We start from the raw sequence: 16,000 nt of genomic DNA on the forward strand, positions 1-16,000 counted from the left end.
CGGGCACCATATTTCGTATCCTGTGTAAGAGATCTTAGGTCGCTTTGCTACTTTATTGAGTTTTTAACCTTTGGACAATCAGTGCAGAATAAATACTTATTACTTAGGTCCTGGAACAGTATTTATATAAACCGAAAAAAAATATATGGCAAAAGCGTCTTACATGTTGCGCCCTCTATGTGCAGAATTGAGTACTGAAACGCTGTATTTTTTTTTGATGGGGACGCGACCCCGGGGATATAAAATCTTGCTAGAAGACGATACTGGTACCCGTACAACCAGCCTGTGTGGGGTTTCACCCACTAAAAAACCCCGTAATTTCAGAGAATATTGAGTGAGCTCGAAAATTCTCAATCGTGCTTTTTGGGTCGCTTTTGTTTTGAGTTGTTCAATTATCAGAGTCAAATGGTACATCTGCTCTTTGCTCTGTAAAATGAAACGCTGTAAGCCGCTGCCACGCTATTTATACAGCGTTAACACTATTTACAAGCATATGTATAGGGAGTCCCAAATTAATGATACACAATTTCTCCGCAACCCGCCTCCGTAAAAATAATTAACAAATAATCAAATCTACTGAATCGAAACGCAGAGTGGTAAAGTCTAAAATCATTTTTCAATTCTTTAAAACCTAAAAATACATATAATTTTGTTAATTTACCGAACAAACATATTTGAGAATGCCTACGAAAAATATATGAGTTTTACTCTAAAAAGTGTGAGAAAATCTTTTTTTTGACTCGCAATTTCTATACAAAACGGCATAAAAAATTATGAGCTTTAAAATTGAACGAAAATGTTGCCGATAACGCTCTTTTCAATCTACCTCGAAGTTTCAATATTCTAACTCTCCACTTGACAAAAACCCCAAGATTTATGTCTTGTAAAAAAAAGCTGTTTTCCATTTTTATCCTTATTAAAAAATTTTTAATTAATTTTAAAATTTCAACCCCTGTATCTCGGTTATTATCAATTTTTGGAAATAGATAAATGACGTTATTCTTTATTATCTTCACACATGAAGACTGCTATGATTGGACACTATTAACTATGGGGCATCCAGTAAGCTGTAATACTGGTTGCATATCAGCGCGTATTGGCTCTATCAGCAACTTTCCTAACAATTCGGTATTGAAGGAAATCTCGATTATCTTATCTCTTTCTGATATGTGACGCTCCTGTTAATCTGTTTCTCTTTTGTCAGCTGGGTCCCTAGTACGTTCGTTATAACTTGACGAGGTATCTTATATGTGGTTTTTCTTTTTTATATCTAATAATTTAAAAAATTACAACATCAATCAATTGTTTGCAATCAATATAACTAAAATGAACTAAAATAAAAAACTAATAATAAATATAAACTAGAACTAAAACTTCCGAAAATTACTAAGTGACTCTAGAATCAAGAAAACCGAACGATACAAACAAATGAATTTAAATTCAAAATCCAATATGGCCGTATTTGTGTGCTAACCTTCAGCTGTGAAAAGTGTTTCGTGTTTTGTGTGTTTTTAAACTGTCTAAGGAAACTTAAGGAAATTGAGCACTTCTCAAACTAGGTATGTTTATTTTCATAATTTTCAACAATTTGTTATATATTTTTACATTTACTAAACTCTATAAATCCGTCACTAAATTAGAAAAAAATCGATTGAGGTTAGGTGCAAGTCTGCCTAGAATCTGGAATATTTACCTATTTATTTGAGTCGCCAATCTAAACTTTTAATTGAACTAAAAAGTAAGATTGAACGAAAATTCATTTTTTAACTAATGGTTAATATGTAATTCTTGCTAACTCGATTAGAAACAAGGCTGAGAGCCAAGTTAGGATCTTTGTTAGAATCCCAGTTTTTTGAAAACTACGGAACATAAATCTTGTGTTTTGATATTGAGCCCAATACATGCTTACAGGAATATTTATCTTGTGATTTACCTCATTTAATTGGTACTAAATTAAACAGTATATACCTATTTTTTAAGTAAAGGGTTCATCAAGTACTTCTTGGTCAAAGGTGCTATGGGTTGTAAACATTACTTGTGTATCTTAACTTAAGTCATTGTTAACAGGTTGACAAGAGACATGTCAAAGCCAATGCCAAATTTAATGCGAAACTTAGTTACTACATACACCTACTAAACAAAATTTGTTTAAATACAAACACTATTGACCAGGAATTTCTTTATACATTTCTTACTGATTCATACCTTATATGATTATGTGCAGGATTGCCAAATTTGTATTCTTTTGTTTTTTGGAAAGATTTGAAAAAGTTTGACGTTTATTATTTTTGATGACATCTCATATCTTTGTTGAAACTAAGAACTAACAATTTGTACTATCTTAAAACTTTTTTTTAAACGCTTTGATTAGTGTGACATAATATGAACATTTTTGATAATAAATTATTATTCCGCTTATAACACAGTTCTGTGTTTTTAACTTTATCTTCATTCACAGATGAGGAGTAATCCTTAAAATATACATAGATACTTCGAGACATTCAGAGGTATTACAAGTTTTTTGAGGTATGTCTGAAGTTCATAGTGTTTGGTGTTCTCAAACAATTTTGCAGTATTTTCAAGATAGTTACAAAGTATTTCAGCATAAAAAAATTTCATCAGCAATCTACCCCTTGGTTTTAGATGACACTTTTTTTTATTAGAAATGGGGTCAGTTGGATTATAGGTCACAAAAAAAATTGGAATTAATGCTATGACCTGTGAAAATGCTATTAAAAAATAGCTCAGAATTTTGTAGCTCTATTTGGTGTTTATTTTGACCAATAATAATAATTTTAATAAATTCTACTGGACATGCCAACATTCTATTAAATACTTTTTCTATGATTTCCTACAAATTTTGACCCATCATGAAACAACACATTCCATAACATGCCACCTCTAAATGTAAACATACAACTTATTTGAGTTTTGATTAAATGTAAATTTTATGAGAAAAATATTTGTATTAGCCAATTAGGCAAGATATGTCTATACTAGTAACTCAGCTTTTATATATTTTAAATGTTTTCAAAACAGCTAAAAGTTGTTAATGTGGGAAGTAAACATACAGCAAAACGTCAGGCTATTATATGTCAAAAGTAAGGTCAAAAATCATGGCCTAATTGGCTATTATGATGATAGATCCTCAACAACGGCCAATATGACAACATAACTGTCATTTTATAAAAATAAATAATAACTTAATTGGCATTGAAACAATACAAATAGCCACAAAGAGTTAATTAGTTGGGTGGTTTGTGTAACGGGTTTTCGGGGTAACTTATTTTTGTAATTAGTGTAACGTGTTCTGTTATTTGGTTAAAAGTAATAAACTTTAACATTTGAAATTTGTAGCTATAATACTGCTTTTCCACTTTAAAAATCGGCTCTCTTTTGGAACTAAGCAACATTGGATATCTCCCAAGTAGTAAATAATATCTTGTGCAGTTTTATTATTTCATATGTTGGGTCCTTTTCAAAAAAATTTGAATTATTTTGTGTGGGCGAAGATCAGTTGGACTTGGTATCCATTGATATTTCAAGTATGTAGTAATTACCATTTGTAGAAAAGAAGCTGAACTAAAAAATATCATGGTTAAAAAAAAACATCATCTTTTAAAAATTAATGATTTACAAAATTTAATATATATACAATGTGCTCCAAAGTGGGAATGAATGTTTTGGGAACATATATACACAATTAAATGGACAATGCAGAAAATGTTAAAAATTCTATAGTAGCTAGAAGGTTCTGGAGGACACAATTAAGTTAAAATATGGCCATAAGCGTCTAGAGTTTAAGCCCTGCCCCAGTAACATCCATTTATTTTCCATTTTTAATATTTATTGTAAACTATTAAATCTTACATGTCAATAAATTGTTTACATCACAATTTCATAAAGGTCTCTGCGCTTAATGTTATTAGGAAAATTTAAAGAAAAAGTAATATTATGTAATCAATACATGAGTCGTTTTTGCGATATGACACTGTGTTTAGCATTGCACTTATACGACGCCAGCAGTGAATGGCCAAATCGATTTTTACTCTAACCCTTAAAGTAACATCTTATGCGCATATTTATATATAAAAAATTTTAAACTTTATTGACGATTCAAAGTGGATAGAACATTTTTTACCCAACTTGGACAACCACTTTACCTTGTGGACGGAATAAATGAGTATTATGCTTGGTTATAGAAGTATAAGTATTTTGCAGTATGTGCGCTAAAGGGGTACACATATTTACCGTCGGAATATAGGTCGAAGTCTTTGTATATCCAAAAATAGGCTTAATCCTTTAATACAATATGAGAGTATAGTTCCTTGCAAAACACATATAATAGGAATATATATGTGAGCATTCTTTGTCCATGTTGAAACAATTAATCAATTATCCGAAAATATCATGGTGTTCTGGCTCTAAATTCCTCCCAAGATAAGTGCGAGAAAATGGTAAAAGGGCTGTCATGAATCTCTTTGCATTTCTTGTTTATATTAAGACCATTAATTGGCATTATCTGAAAGTGGTACAGGCCTTTGGTATCAAACTCTTCCCCAGATTAACGTGGGAAGAGAGGGTTGTTTATAAATTCCTTTCGCGTAGGTGAGAATGACGTTTAGGGGTTTGGTACCCGTGCGAAAAAAGGTGGACAGCCCTTCCATTTTATCGGTTCTCAAAAAAGAGGGGATATATTCTGTGTATGGATACCGGGTGGTATCGGGATTCCATTTTTGGTTCACGGAGAATAAAGAAGTGCTCTGGAAATTGTGTTTTTCTCTCCGCCCTTGAACCTCGAATCTTACATATATGTATATAAACCTTATTAAACCCTGTCAATATCAGATCTTGCCGTAAAGCCTCGTTAAAGTATTTTAAAACTGGGTTTAAATAATATTTATCTATTATAAATCAAGTTACACCTTGAATTTGCCTGAACCTTTTTTCTCGGATTTCATCTAATTAAGTAATACACTTTTTTAATATCTTATGTTTTAATTTAAAATAAATAAGTCCTGTAAAATTCTGGCAAAACCAGGTCTGGTATCATTAAAAATAGGAGTGGGTTCGCTTAAAAAAATCACATTTTCCTAACGGCATTAATGGACAAATTTAGGTTGGAATTTTGGAATAAACTTGGGAACAATAAGACTCACAAAGGAAACTCTCTTGTTGTGCGAAGGCTTCTTTCAAACTGCTTTCATAAGATAATTAAGAACTTATTATTAAAGATATTTCAATAAAAATACGTATATGCGAAAGGTTTTTCGAATTTTTGGCCACCGCTGATTTCACTAGAGCAACATTAATTATTAAGTAAAATTTGCTGTAATATTCATTTGCTTAACGTCAACATCATCGCTAGTAAGTAATATGCTCTTAAATAGACGCTTTGTCAGGAAAATATTATAAATTGCATGAATAATAGTTTCTTCAAGATTTATCTTACAATCAGTAAATAACACATATATAATAAATGATCATTCCTTAATGCTCGCAAATCGAAGTTAACTGTAAAATTAGCATTCCACGGCAATCATCAGGATATAAATGATGCAAATTGTTTTTAAGAGAGATGTAAGGTTCAACTTCAAGTTACGTGTAATACTTAATTATAAGGAAATTAATTGTTTACAAATATTCTCACAAATATGTTTTATGCTTTTAATTTAACTCTGCCTATAAAAACAAATAAAGGTCCAATCCAACAATGCAACAAATATTTATTGTTTTTATGGTTACTGCAATGGAATATGTCGGCAATGCATACGAGGAATCAAGAAAGATACCTACTATGGCATTAGCAGCATTATTCAGCTTTTGCCAAATATTTTACAAGATTGCGAAAAGCAGGCAATGCTGGTGCAGTTGTCGATTTAAATTTGATGTTAAAATCTACAACGTGATTTTTTTTTCAGTAGCAACCTCCTTTTAACAAAGGTCATGGAAATTTCAAGGCACTGTGTTTCGCTCTTTTTTCCCCCAGGCATGCCAAGTCATGAACAGAGTGATATCTTTTCCAGGGCTCCGTTTTATTCTGGCGAATTTTTTTGGCGCAGCACTATTGCACAATCTTTGAAAAAAGAAATAATTCCTTCTGCACTATAGAACCTGTTTTGTCACGAGCACTTTTTTTGCATTTAACAGTTTTCTAAAGATTTTCGAAAATGCATGAGTAGTTTCAATAAAAGATGTTCTATACCTAGCTCCAACCATTGAATCCTTTGTTTCTACTGTGTTTTTACTGCTTTCTTACAACTTTTTTTGTAGAAACGCTAAAATGTGACGAGTTCCATATATCCATATTAGTATCTACAAAATGAAATTTAACATTATGAGATATTCTCTCTAGAAAGGTGAATACGATAAATTCCCTGGATTCCCTATAAAAGTAAACGTAAGCGATGTAATTAGTAGTTACGAAGACGAGTGCTAACACACGCGTGTGTTAGGAATCCCAAAATAGGTGTTAGGGAAAACAATTGAATCTCGGGCACATCATAATAAACTATCCGGGCGAATGCACTGGTAATATACCATTGTCGTATTACTGAATGAGGCAAAATATATCGCTACCAATAACTTAGATCGATTTTTTACTCGGCTATGCATCGTCAAAAAGATCGTCCTCACCACATCTACCAAAGTAGTATTTAGTGCACTTGAGCTAAATTCTTTACTGTTTGTTATTGCAGAAAAAAAAATCCATGCACACATGAACAACATGTTTTTCGAACTTCCATGAACCTTTCGAAAAATTTTACCAAACATTTAACAAGGATAGTGCATTAAGGCGAAGGCCGATAAACTGCAATGAACCACGATTATTTGCAGAATTTATCCACCTTTGAAACTTATCTATAATGATTAGGTGTGTATGTTGGCAGGCGTTATTAAAACAGGGTTATTGCCCCGCCATTCCTACTGGTTATTTCAACCTGCACTTTCGATTAATATAATTTGCAGGGGTGACCTGCTCCCTCGATTTTTCAACCCTTAGTGTCCACAATAGTTTGGCCCTGCCTAAATGTTGCATGTTTCCATTAACACGACTCGTCGCGTAGAACCTTATACTGATGTTTACGTTGTAAAAGGGTAAACGGCGCTGCATATTAGCTTTATTATCAATGACGCATTAGCTCTATTATCAATGATGTATTAGCTCTACTTTCATGGAAGCTACGTCCAGGGTAAATTTTATTTTCCTAATGCAGCTTTGGAGTATGTGCATATTAAGTTGAGGTTAGAGTTAAATAGAAAATATTTTATAAAGGACAATAATTTCTCTACATGGATTCGAATAAGCATTGAAACAATCTTAAGGCTTATTCCATGCAAATTGTGCATTACGCATAAGTTGTTCATATTTTTAGGTCACCGATAAAGCTATGGGTAGTAACAACAGCATGAGCAATTATGCACAGAGATAAATAAAACTTAATCCGAATTACCATTTGTAACCAAGGTTGCGAACACGATTCTATAGTATATGGAAATGTCGTTTGCTTTATTGTTTATTTATTTCCTTGGCTATTAAGTCTCGTGGTGAAAATCTTACTACCGACATTAATCATTTATGGTTTCATATCCAAAAGGGATATTTTAGAATTACCTAAGGGTATAAACCAATTGTATGATATAATGATGTTACAGTTAATTGACCAAAGCACATGGAGCCGGGTCATTAAATAGTAATGGGTAAAGTTAGAAGTTTCGGTATGGCCTTTTGCATAAACCGTGACTTTGCCTCCTGTTTAATCGTACAGACTACAGATATTTAAGATGTAAAATAACTACTTAAAACATGTTGCAAATCGCCATTATGGAATGATTTTCTGCAGTTCATCGACATTTGCTAGCCGCAAATGCCTATGTAGATTGAAATAGATCAGCGAAAATGTCAGGGACAAATCTGTATCAATGAGAATTGACATTTGTTGTATGACTGTAGGATTGCAGTGATTGTTACTATAAGTAAACTGTTAAATACATATAAAGCGACAGATATATTTTATATGGAATACAGATTTACTTAACGTTCGAATAAATAATTAAGTTTTTATTGTAGGTGAACTGTGTCAAGATAAAATTCTCAACGATTTCATATTAAAACATATAATTCTCTTATGATTCCAGAGTTATTTCATGAAAATTGGAATTTGGTCAACGATTAATCTATCAGATTATCATTATTTATTGGATTTCAGAAAATTATAACCATCATAATTGAAAAATAAAATCTACTTGTGTTCCGGTTGAGCAGAATGCAACTATACCGAGGGGCACGTTAATGACGATCCCTGCAGTATATCTGGACATATATTGATGAAGAAAAGCTATTGTTAGGAATTCTCCCACGAGAAATTATTAAAAATAGTTTTCATTTCTACTTTAACTATTGGCAAATTAAAAAAAAACACAAGATCTCCTAAAATGTCACAGTAAATATGCGTACATTTGTACCCTACACGATTCCTTGAAAAATTATCCATATTTTCACTATTTTGTATAAAAACTTTGTGTTCAAATACAAGTCTATTCACAAGTTTTCTCTGGAGGGGTATACTTGAAACGCAACTTGAAAAATAGCGGAGCGAAGACACTGTCCCTACTTGCAATCTCCTTATCTATGTCCTTCTGGTCTCGTATGGTGTTACCTATCCTGATATATACCTCTGAGAGAAATTTTTGCTTTTTCCTTTGGCAATGGAAATTATTCTTGCATGTTTGCGTTTTTTCCTTAGATGTTTCTCTTTGTGTTGTGGCATTCATACGTATATGGTCATTCTTGGGTATTCGGTCACTTCGTCATTTAGTCTTGACCTTCTATGGCCTTTCCTGTCGTGTTTCTCGCAAGGGCATTCAGGGGTCACCACGTGGAAGTGCAGATAGGTCTTTGAACCCCTTGTATCTTAACCACCAACCATATCTTATTGAAATGAGGATTCCTAAGGAGACTTTCTGATGTACCATCACCATTAATGTGTCAATGTCAATTTAAATTATTGACACGAAATGATAATACCTGACAAAGTTAAACTAAATTGGTAATGTTTGGTATTGTTGAAATGCAGTGATACGGGTTTTTTAGGAGTTTTGAAAGATGGTTAAAATTTGAAGAGGGTGGTACATGTAATACCATTATCCTCATGCGAGGACAAAAACGATTATGTAAACACATTCGTATAAAAACGAGTTTGATTATTAATTAACCTTATATTTTGCGCTATAATGAAATCCTTACGTTACTATGTTAATTCAGATAACACAAGAAACTACTCAACAAATATCGGAATCTGCTTAAGGTTAGTAACAAGCATGAAATCTGTTTAGTATTTCCATGAAGCATGAAACGAAACTGCATGGTACTTGTTACAAGATGGCTTTTGATTTACCCCATCCAAAAACCATGCAATGATGCCAAATATACGTTTTTCTCAGACGCGCCCAATGTAAATCTATACATTTAACGACTATTAATCCTACTTTTATTAAAAATAAACATTACATAAGGACTTTTGATTGTGTTTGTTTACTGCAACACCTATTAATGAGATGAAAATATATTCAGCAGATTCCAAAATCACTTTGTGTCAAGGTCGTTTAATACTCGTAATTTTTTGTTAATTTCCAAAGTGGACCTCAATCAAGGACTCATATGAGCACATGTTACAAATTCTATTAATTTTGGTACAAAGTTATTGAATTCTCCATTAGGGCAATACAACAAAGGTATTAATGCAAGCAAATCGTCATAATGGAGTTACCAATCTTTGATAATTTAGTGATTCATGACTGTTGCGAAAGGCTGACCTATGGAATTAGTGTATTATTTTTAATTAAAAATCTAACATATTTTTTTATCGCTTTATATGCCTTGCTCATGAAAGTGCTGTCTTTCTTCATTTGATTTTCTTGTTCGTTCCAATTGAAGTTGAAACGAGGAAGTTTAACCGAAGTTCCTCCATTCAATCATAGTAATGTCCAGTAAATATATATTAGAAACATATTTAAATTTGTCTTATTACCATCTGCCACTTCCTTCCATAGCATGCGTTAGAACTGGTATTCTTATGTGACACTGAAGACTCCGTTAAGGAAGACAACAGTATAATTATTGTCAATGTTGTATATATTATTGGTTTCATTTATACTGACATCAGAATACTTCATAGACAATGATTATTAAGTTATGCTCAATTGGGCGCAAAATTACTGCTTTCTTTCGTCATATCGCTAAAATAAACGGCCGTCACGCCTTAAACGTGCATTCCTCATGGGAGGAGAAGCGTATCCTGGGACGTTTGGAGAAAGGGGCACAGACATCGGAAAAAAATCAGTAATCTTTGACTTTCAGAGAAGTTCTCTTTCTTATGGCCACTCTGAAGTTTCTAAATGCATAAAATGTTGTGTTTTGACGGAGATTTTGACCTATATTGATGTGAAACATCCGGTACTGATTTGCATCAATAAGTACATTCCGCGTACTTTTTAATTATGTGTAACGTAAATATTTTCTTGAGTGCATGAACCGAAACGCATTGTTCAAAAATCAGCAATAAAATGGGTGTAGAAGACAATACCGACAGTGTGAGAAAGGAAACTGAGACATCGATAATTAGACTAATATTTTGAGGCCATAATGATCTTTTGTTTTTTAATACATTTAGTTTAACGCACGCTATCGCCTTCTCTATTGAATTGTTCTATTTTCTCCATTACTTTCAGTGCATTACAAATTTCCGCAATTAGTTCGAATTGTCACATACTTTTTCCAATTTCCTGTTCTTTATGAGAAACATTTTATCAAATAATCGTTTATTGATGGAACCTAGAATTCGCTGTTTTCGTTTGGGATTAAGATTAATTCCCATATTTGTACACACTGGATTATTTGAACCGTTCGCGTCCTCACAATAAATTTAATCAAAATTCGAACCCTAAAGTCTGAAGACATTTAATCTAAATCGTTAAATGAATTTAAGCGATTCTCTGAGTGTAACCTTTAGGGTAGAGAACTATAAAGAAAGTATCTCTGCATACGTAATGTAACGAGCCACTATTCCCTTTTATTAATAAGACTATCCGTCTACTCCGCTACTTCTATAAATTCCCTACGTCATTCAAGCTTCCTGGCTCATAAAAATTCTTATCATTTTATCCACAAGGCAAAAACATATTCACGTTTGTAATATGAAATACTTTTTACAGTTAACCGGAATAATATGTATAATGGAGAACTGGTATTACGGCTAAAACTACTGCCAGTACTGGTTTTGGAAAAAGTACTACTATACCTATTTTGTAACACTATACGCGGCCTACAGAACCAACTAGTGTAGTCACCCGTTATGTTTGTGTAGAGAGACAAGTTAAAACTAAATACTAATTTTATGGCAAAAAGATAGCTCGCCTAATATTTTTGTGCCATCATAATGGTTTTTGTGTAAAGAAAGCTATTGTGCCGAAGGCCAAATGATCAAAATACTTGTAACCATATTCTGAACATAATTTGTATGAGAACCAACCAATTAACCAAAGTTTGTATTATGGAAATTACCTCAGTAAAGTTACATGAGTTCTGATTTTTTGTCACTAAGGAAATATTAGTCAATCTCCAATACTTCACATGTCCACAGCTATAATACCATAATAATACCTTGCATTTACATGCGTTACTATAAATTATACTACTATTTACAGACAAAATAACAATAATTACGTAAAAAGCAAAGCAAACGAAATTTTAGGAAATGAATGTAGTGTCCATGGTTATTACATAATGCTGTTTGCCAAGTAAACTCCAGAGTATAAGTCAAGATTAATATATATTCTATTCTTTTGGTCTACAGGAACAAAAGATGTAGTTGTCACGTTGCATTGTCATTCAATAAGAAGGAATTGAAAAGTGGAATTGAACAACAAGTGCCGAAAACAATGGATGAGGTGGACGGCAGCCATGGAGGGATCATCAAAAGAGCGAAATCGTTGAAGAGAGGGAAACCCGAAGAGAGGATTACCGATAGAGTAAGTACTTAATTGCTTCACAGGCTCAATATTGTGTTAATTCAAAAATATGCTATATTGGATTACTGAGGTCGAGTAAGTAAAGATGATCGTGATGATGAATAATACTTAGTTTATAATCTCAATGATAAAGACATGAAATTCTCTATGACGATAGAATTATAAAAAGAGATATTTACTTGGAAAATCCAGAAAAACTAAATTCCTGTTACGCGACTAATGGATAACTTTTGACGTGTTGCCGAATGAAAAAATAAATGTTTGTTTATTAAAAACCATTGGAAGCAGACATCTCTTTGTGTAAAGTGACAGATATCGATACAAAAAGTCCATATACAACTAGACATTACAACCTGTACAAATTAAATGTATCTCATTCGCATTGAAATCTTCTTTTTTCTTTTATCTTGAAATATCTATCGAGCGCTTGCAACCACGATTTGATATACCACATTAGGGATTATTATACAGGGAGCGTCAAAAAGTACTCGTTCAATTGATGGTTATTTATAGGTGTTTACGTAAATGTTATATTTTCCTATATAATAATAACCGTCTAAATCCTAGTTTAAAGATAAGTAATGGTCTTAAGAATTACTTTTTCTTGCAATATTGTTAGAAATTAAAAAAATAATTTTTAAATTTATATGTAGACCGTCTGTATATGCTGAAAATGTTAAAGTTACTTTTTGAAATGTAACGAAATGGATTTAATAAACAAACAGCAAATAGGTACATATTCCCTTATTTCTCTTAAGAGACGAAGTCAAGTCCCAAACGATAAAGTTACACATTTTTATGATGTTTAGCGTAGCGGCACTTTCTGAGATAAACGAAAATGTCGGCGTTTTCGGCAACGGTGCGAGACTCTTCGCCCAGTTTGCAATAACTTTGAATCCATCATTTAATAAATAATTTACGTTTTAGAGCCTACAGATAACCAACCGTACCTTATCTACAGGAATTGTTGATTATTTCTGGAATGCCTGCACATCGGAAGTTGTTCATTCCGTAAATTAACCTTATAGGTACAATACATGTGCGCATGATTGTTAGTAATGTAAGAAGTACGTAATGTAAGGTTTTATGAGACAATTTTGTTGTATCCATATCTTTTTGATACGCGATTTGAATGAATTATTGAAATTTGAGGTTGCTGCAAGTTTTCGATATTCGTGTTAAACCCTAAAGTTGCATTATTAAACTCTGTCGTTCGTATTCCTCGTAATTCGTTTGTTGTGATTCGCGATGTTCGGAAAATGAACTTATTGAATGGTTCGCAATTTTCCGCATTGCAAATTTTCCGTTTCTGAACTCTTTTCCGTTTTTCCGTTTAACCAATTTTCATTTCTACTCTTCCTTGTGGTCAATTAATAAAAGGGCGAATTGAAAACTAGGTGATAGTTTTACGTTACTTGACTATACCTAAAGTTCTTTACTGCAACAGCATTTATTTATTGGTCAATGAAGGAATTTAAAGTACGTATATCGAGATAGTCGCATGTGAATGTGAACATACAAATGGATAATGGCATAGGAGTGAAAAAATAGGATACGCAGGTGATTTGATGTTGGATAGTTGGTACATTGCCATACTAAGAAATTTCAGATATTATATAATTATACTATATGCACCCACGGTTTGTCTAGTAGGCTTGCTAAATTCGTCCGAAATTTCTGTTTTTATATATATTATAATAACATTGTTTGTTTTACTTCTATTAACATTTAATAAACACAAACAAATTTTTATTTGAGTTTTCCACTTCTTTTATATTCACTGTGCAGCTTATGGAAGTCGCCAATATGGTCCCTATATTGTCGTTTCCAGTCCAGTCAAGATGTGCGTGTGCACATGGTCAACCATTCCATTTTGAGACTATATTTACGTGTTTTTTAAACGTCACGTAATACTTAACACAGGATATATACCGTTCCTTACATGTACACGCGTAAAGCAATTAAAACAATGGATTTATACGGAGCGAAAGAAAAAGGTGAGTCGAGTGTTTTTAACCGAAACATCCACAAATTACACTAAAGATTTTATGGTTTTTTCATGCACACATCAGAAATGACATGTCAATTAATTTATTTCTAAAATACAAGCCATATAGGGTGTCCTATACAACAATTAACTTTACAATCGCTTCTACCTCCAACAACGACCACTGTGTATATTAAAAAACAGTACCTTCTTCATGATATGCGAAGGCATAGGCAAGATTAATCTTTTACAGGACAATGAAGTGAGGAATGGAATGAATAAGCAAGGTACTCAGTACTTCGTACGTGCTGAAACAAAAGAACCGACTGGCAGTACTCTACGAGTACTGAGCATGACAGTGTCTACAATACTTTACAAAATTGCTGTGTGGTTCCTTTGCCGCTAAATAATTGTTTTCAATTGCTTAGTACAAGGCAAATGAATTGTCTAGTTGTAATGGAATTTTTGACACAGTTAACCGGTAATTAACAACAACGCCGCCTCCGCCGACATTCTAAGTACTGCCGCCGGCGGTATTTGACTTGACCATTTCTTTGGCGAGTCTTACCGCGATTTTTTATAACAATATTCGCTGCAACTAGTGTTCAGTTGTTATTCGATACGAGCGATATGAAGGTGTAGACGAGGCTTAACGTAAATTTTCCGGTTTCACCTTTTCGACGCGGATTTTGCACGAAATATAACTAATTTGTTATTTTACATTTTTGCTGAATAACTTCTTGATCACCGTATGTATATTTCAATTTTGTCATTAATAAATGTGTGAGGGTTAATGTCCAGTGGAAGTATCCAACTACAAATCGTGCAGTGGTGTAGGAATTGTTGCATAGCTGAATATGTGAACCCAGTTAAAGTTTCTTTGGGATTTGATTATGGCATCACAGGTACGTTTATCAAACAGGTGGCACGCTAGGTGCAGGTGTATGAGTGATACATTCATGGTCAATATCATCTTCTACATAGAAAAGGCATATGGTCCCCACGGTATTAAAAATAACGTGTTTAAATTGAGAAATTTTAGAAGTTGCAAACGATTTTAATGTGATTTCATTTCAGTTGTTTCTATGACCGAACTTTCTCACGATATCGTGAAATATAATTTAAAACATTACTTTTAAAAGTATAGAATCATTCGATGGACACACCTAGAATTTTGCGTAATTTAAAGTTTATTAGGAAGTTTTAAGCCTGTTTCATTCCACCCTCACTATCGCTTATTTTTCAAACCTCACTCTATAGCATTTCATCTTTTGCAGTAAATTAAATTGTTACTGCAATAAGTTCTGCCTAAACAATTATCCTACAAAGTTCCTTTATGTGAGGATAGATCACTTTCCCGCCTCGTTAACAAATGCAACGGTTTAATCCTTGCATTTTAGAAATATGAGTTTAAATGAGAAAACTGTAGCAGTTTTATTCGTGTTTTAGGACTGAGTTATTCACATTCAGCGCATAAAATAGTACGTCTTAAAGTTTTACTAAAACTTGATCTTATACGGATCGCTTTTTTATTTTTTACTTATTTGAATTATATCGGGATACAATCAGTCTGTTTTCAGGACATTATTTGCTGAAAAACTGGAGTATTATTTGCTTTCAGGGACACTGTACTGAAGTAACTCTGAATTTCCCAAGACAGTAATTTTATGGCCTAATGGCATTAATGAGTATGATGGCATCTAAGAATTATCCACCAAGACCATATAACTTGGCTTCTTGTGATTTTTCCTTAATACCATACGCAAGATTTTATTTTTCTTTCACTTGTTCCAAATTTACTGAAAAAGTAACAGGAAAATACGTATGTATATGCTCTTGCTTATGCTGATGTAGCAGGCCTTGTGAACACAATAATCATAATTGGCAACACAATGAGGTAACATAATGCACATTGTTCGACACTCAAGTAAAATGTGTTACTATGTTTTTATAGAAAATGATAATTTTCAACACGAAAAGTGT

General features: G+C 32.9%; 1 protein-coding gene across 4 annotated transcripts in view; it reads left to right on the forward strand.

The window, feature by feature from the left end:
* Positions 1–1,087: 1,087 nt before the first annotated feature.
* Wdr62 (WD repeat domain 62) overlaps positions 1,088–16,000 on the forward strand; it is a 58,785-nt gene continuing 43,872 nt past the window's right edge. For 2 of the 4 annotated variants that reach the window (XM_066288459.1, XM_066288461.1), the window contains exon 1: positions 14,379–14,922. Coding sequence is in view for 2 of the 4 variants with exons in the window: in XM_066288461.1 (XP_066144558.1) it covers positions 14,911–14,922 (12 nt within the window). In the remaining 2 variants the exon portion in view is untranslated. Of the gene's footprint in view, positions 1,560–11,855; positions 12,031–14,378; positions 14,923–16,000 lie in introns of those variants that run through there. The other 2 variants (XM_066288458.1, XM_066288460.1) reach the window with 2 other exon arrangements.

The sequence above is a fragment of the Euwallacea fornicatus genome, chromosome 12 (assembly GCF_040115645.1).
Source record: "Euwallacea fornicatus isolate EFF26 chromosome 12, ASM4011564v1, whole genome shotgun sequence".
Taxonomy (NCBI): domain Eukaryota; kingdom Metazoa; phylum Arthropoda; class Insecta; order Coleoptera; family Curculionidae; genus Euwallacea; species Euwallacea fornicatus.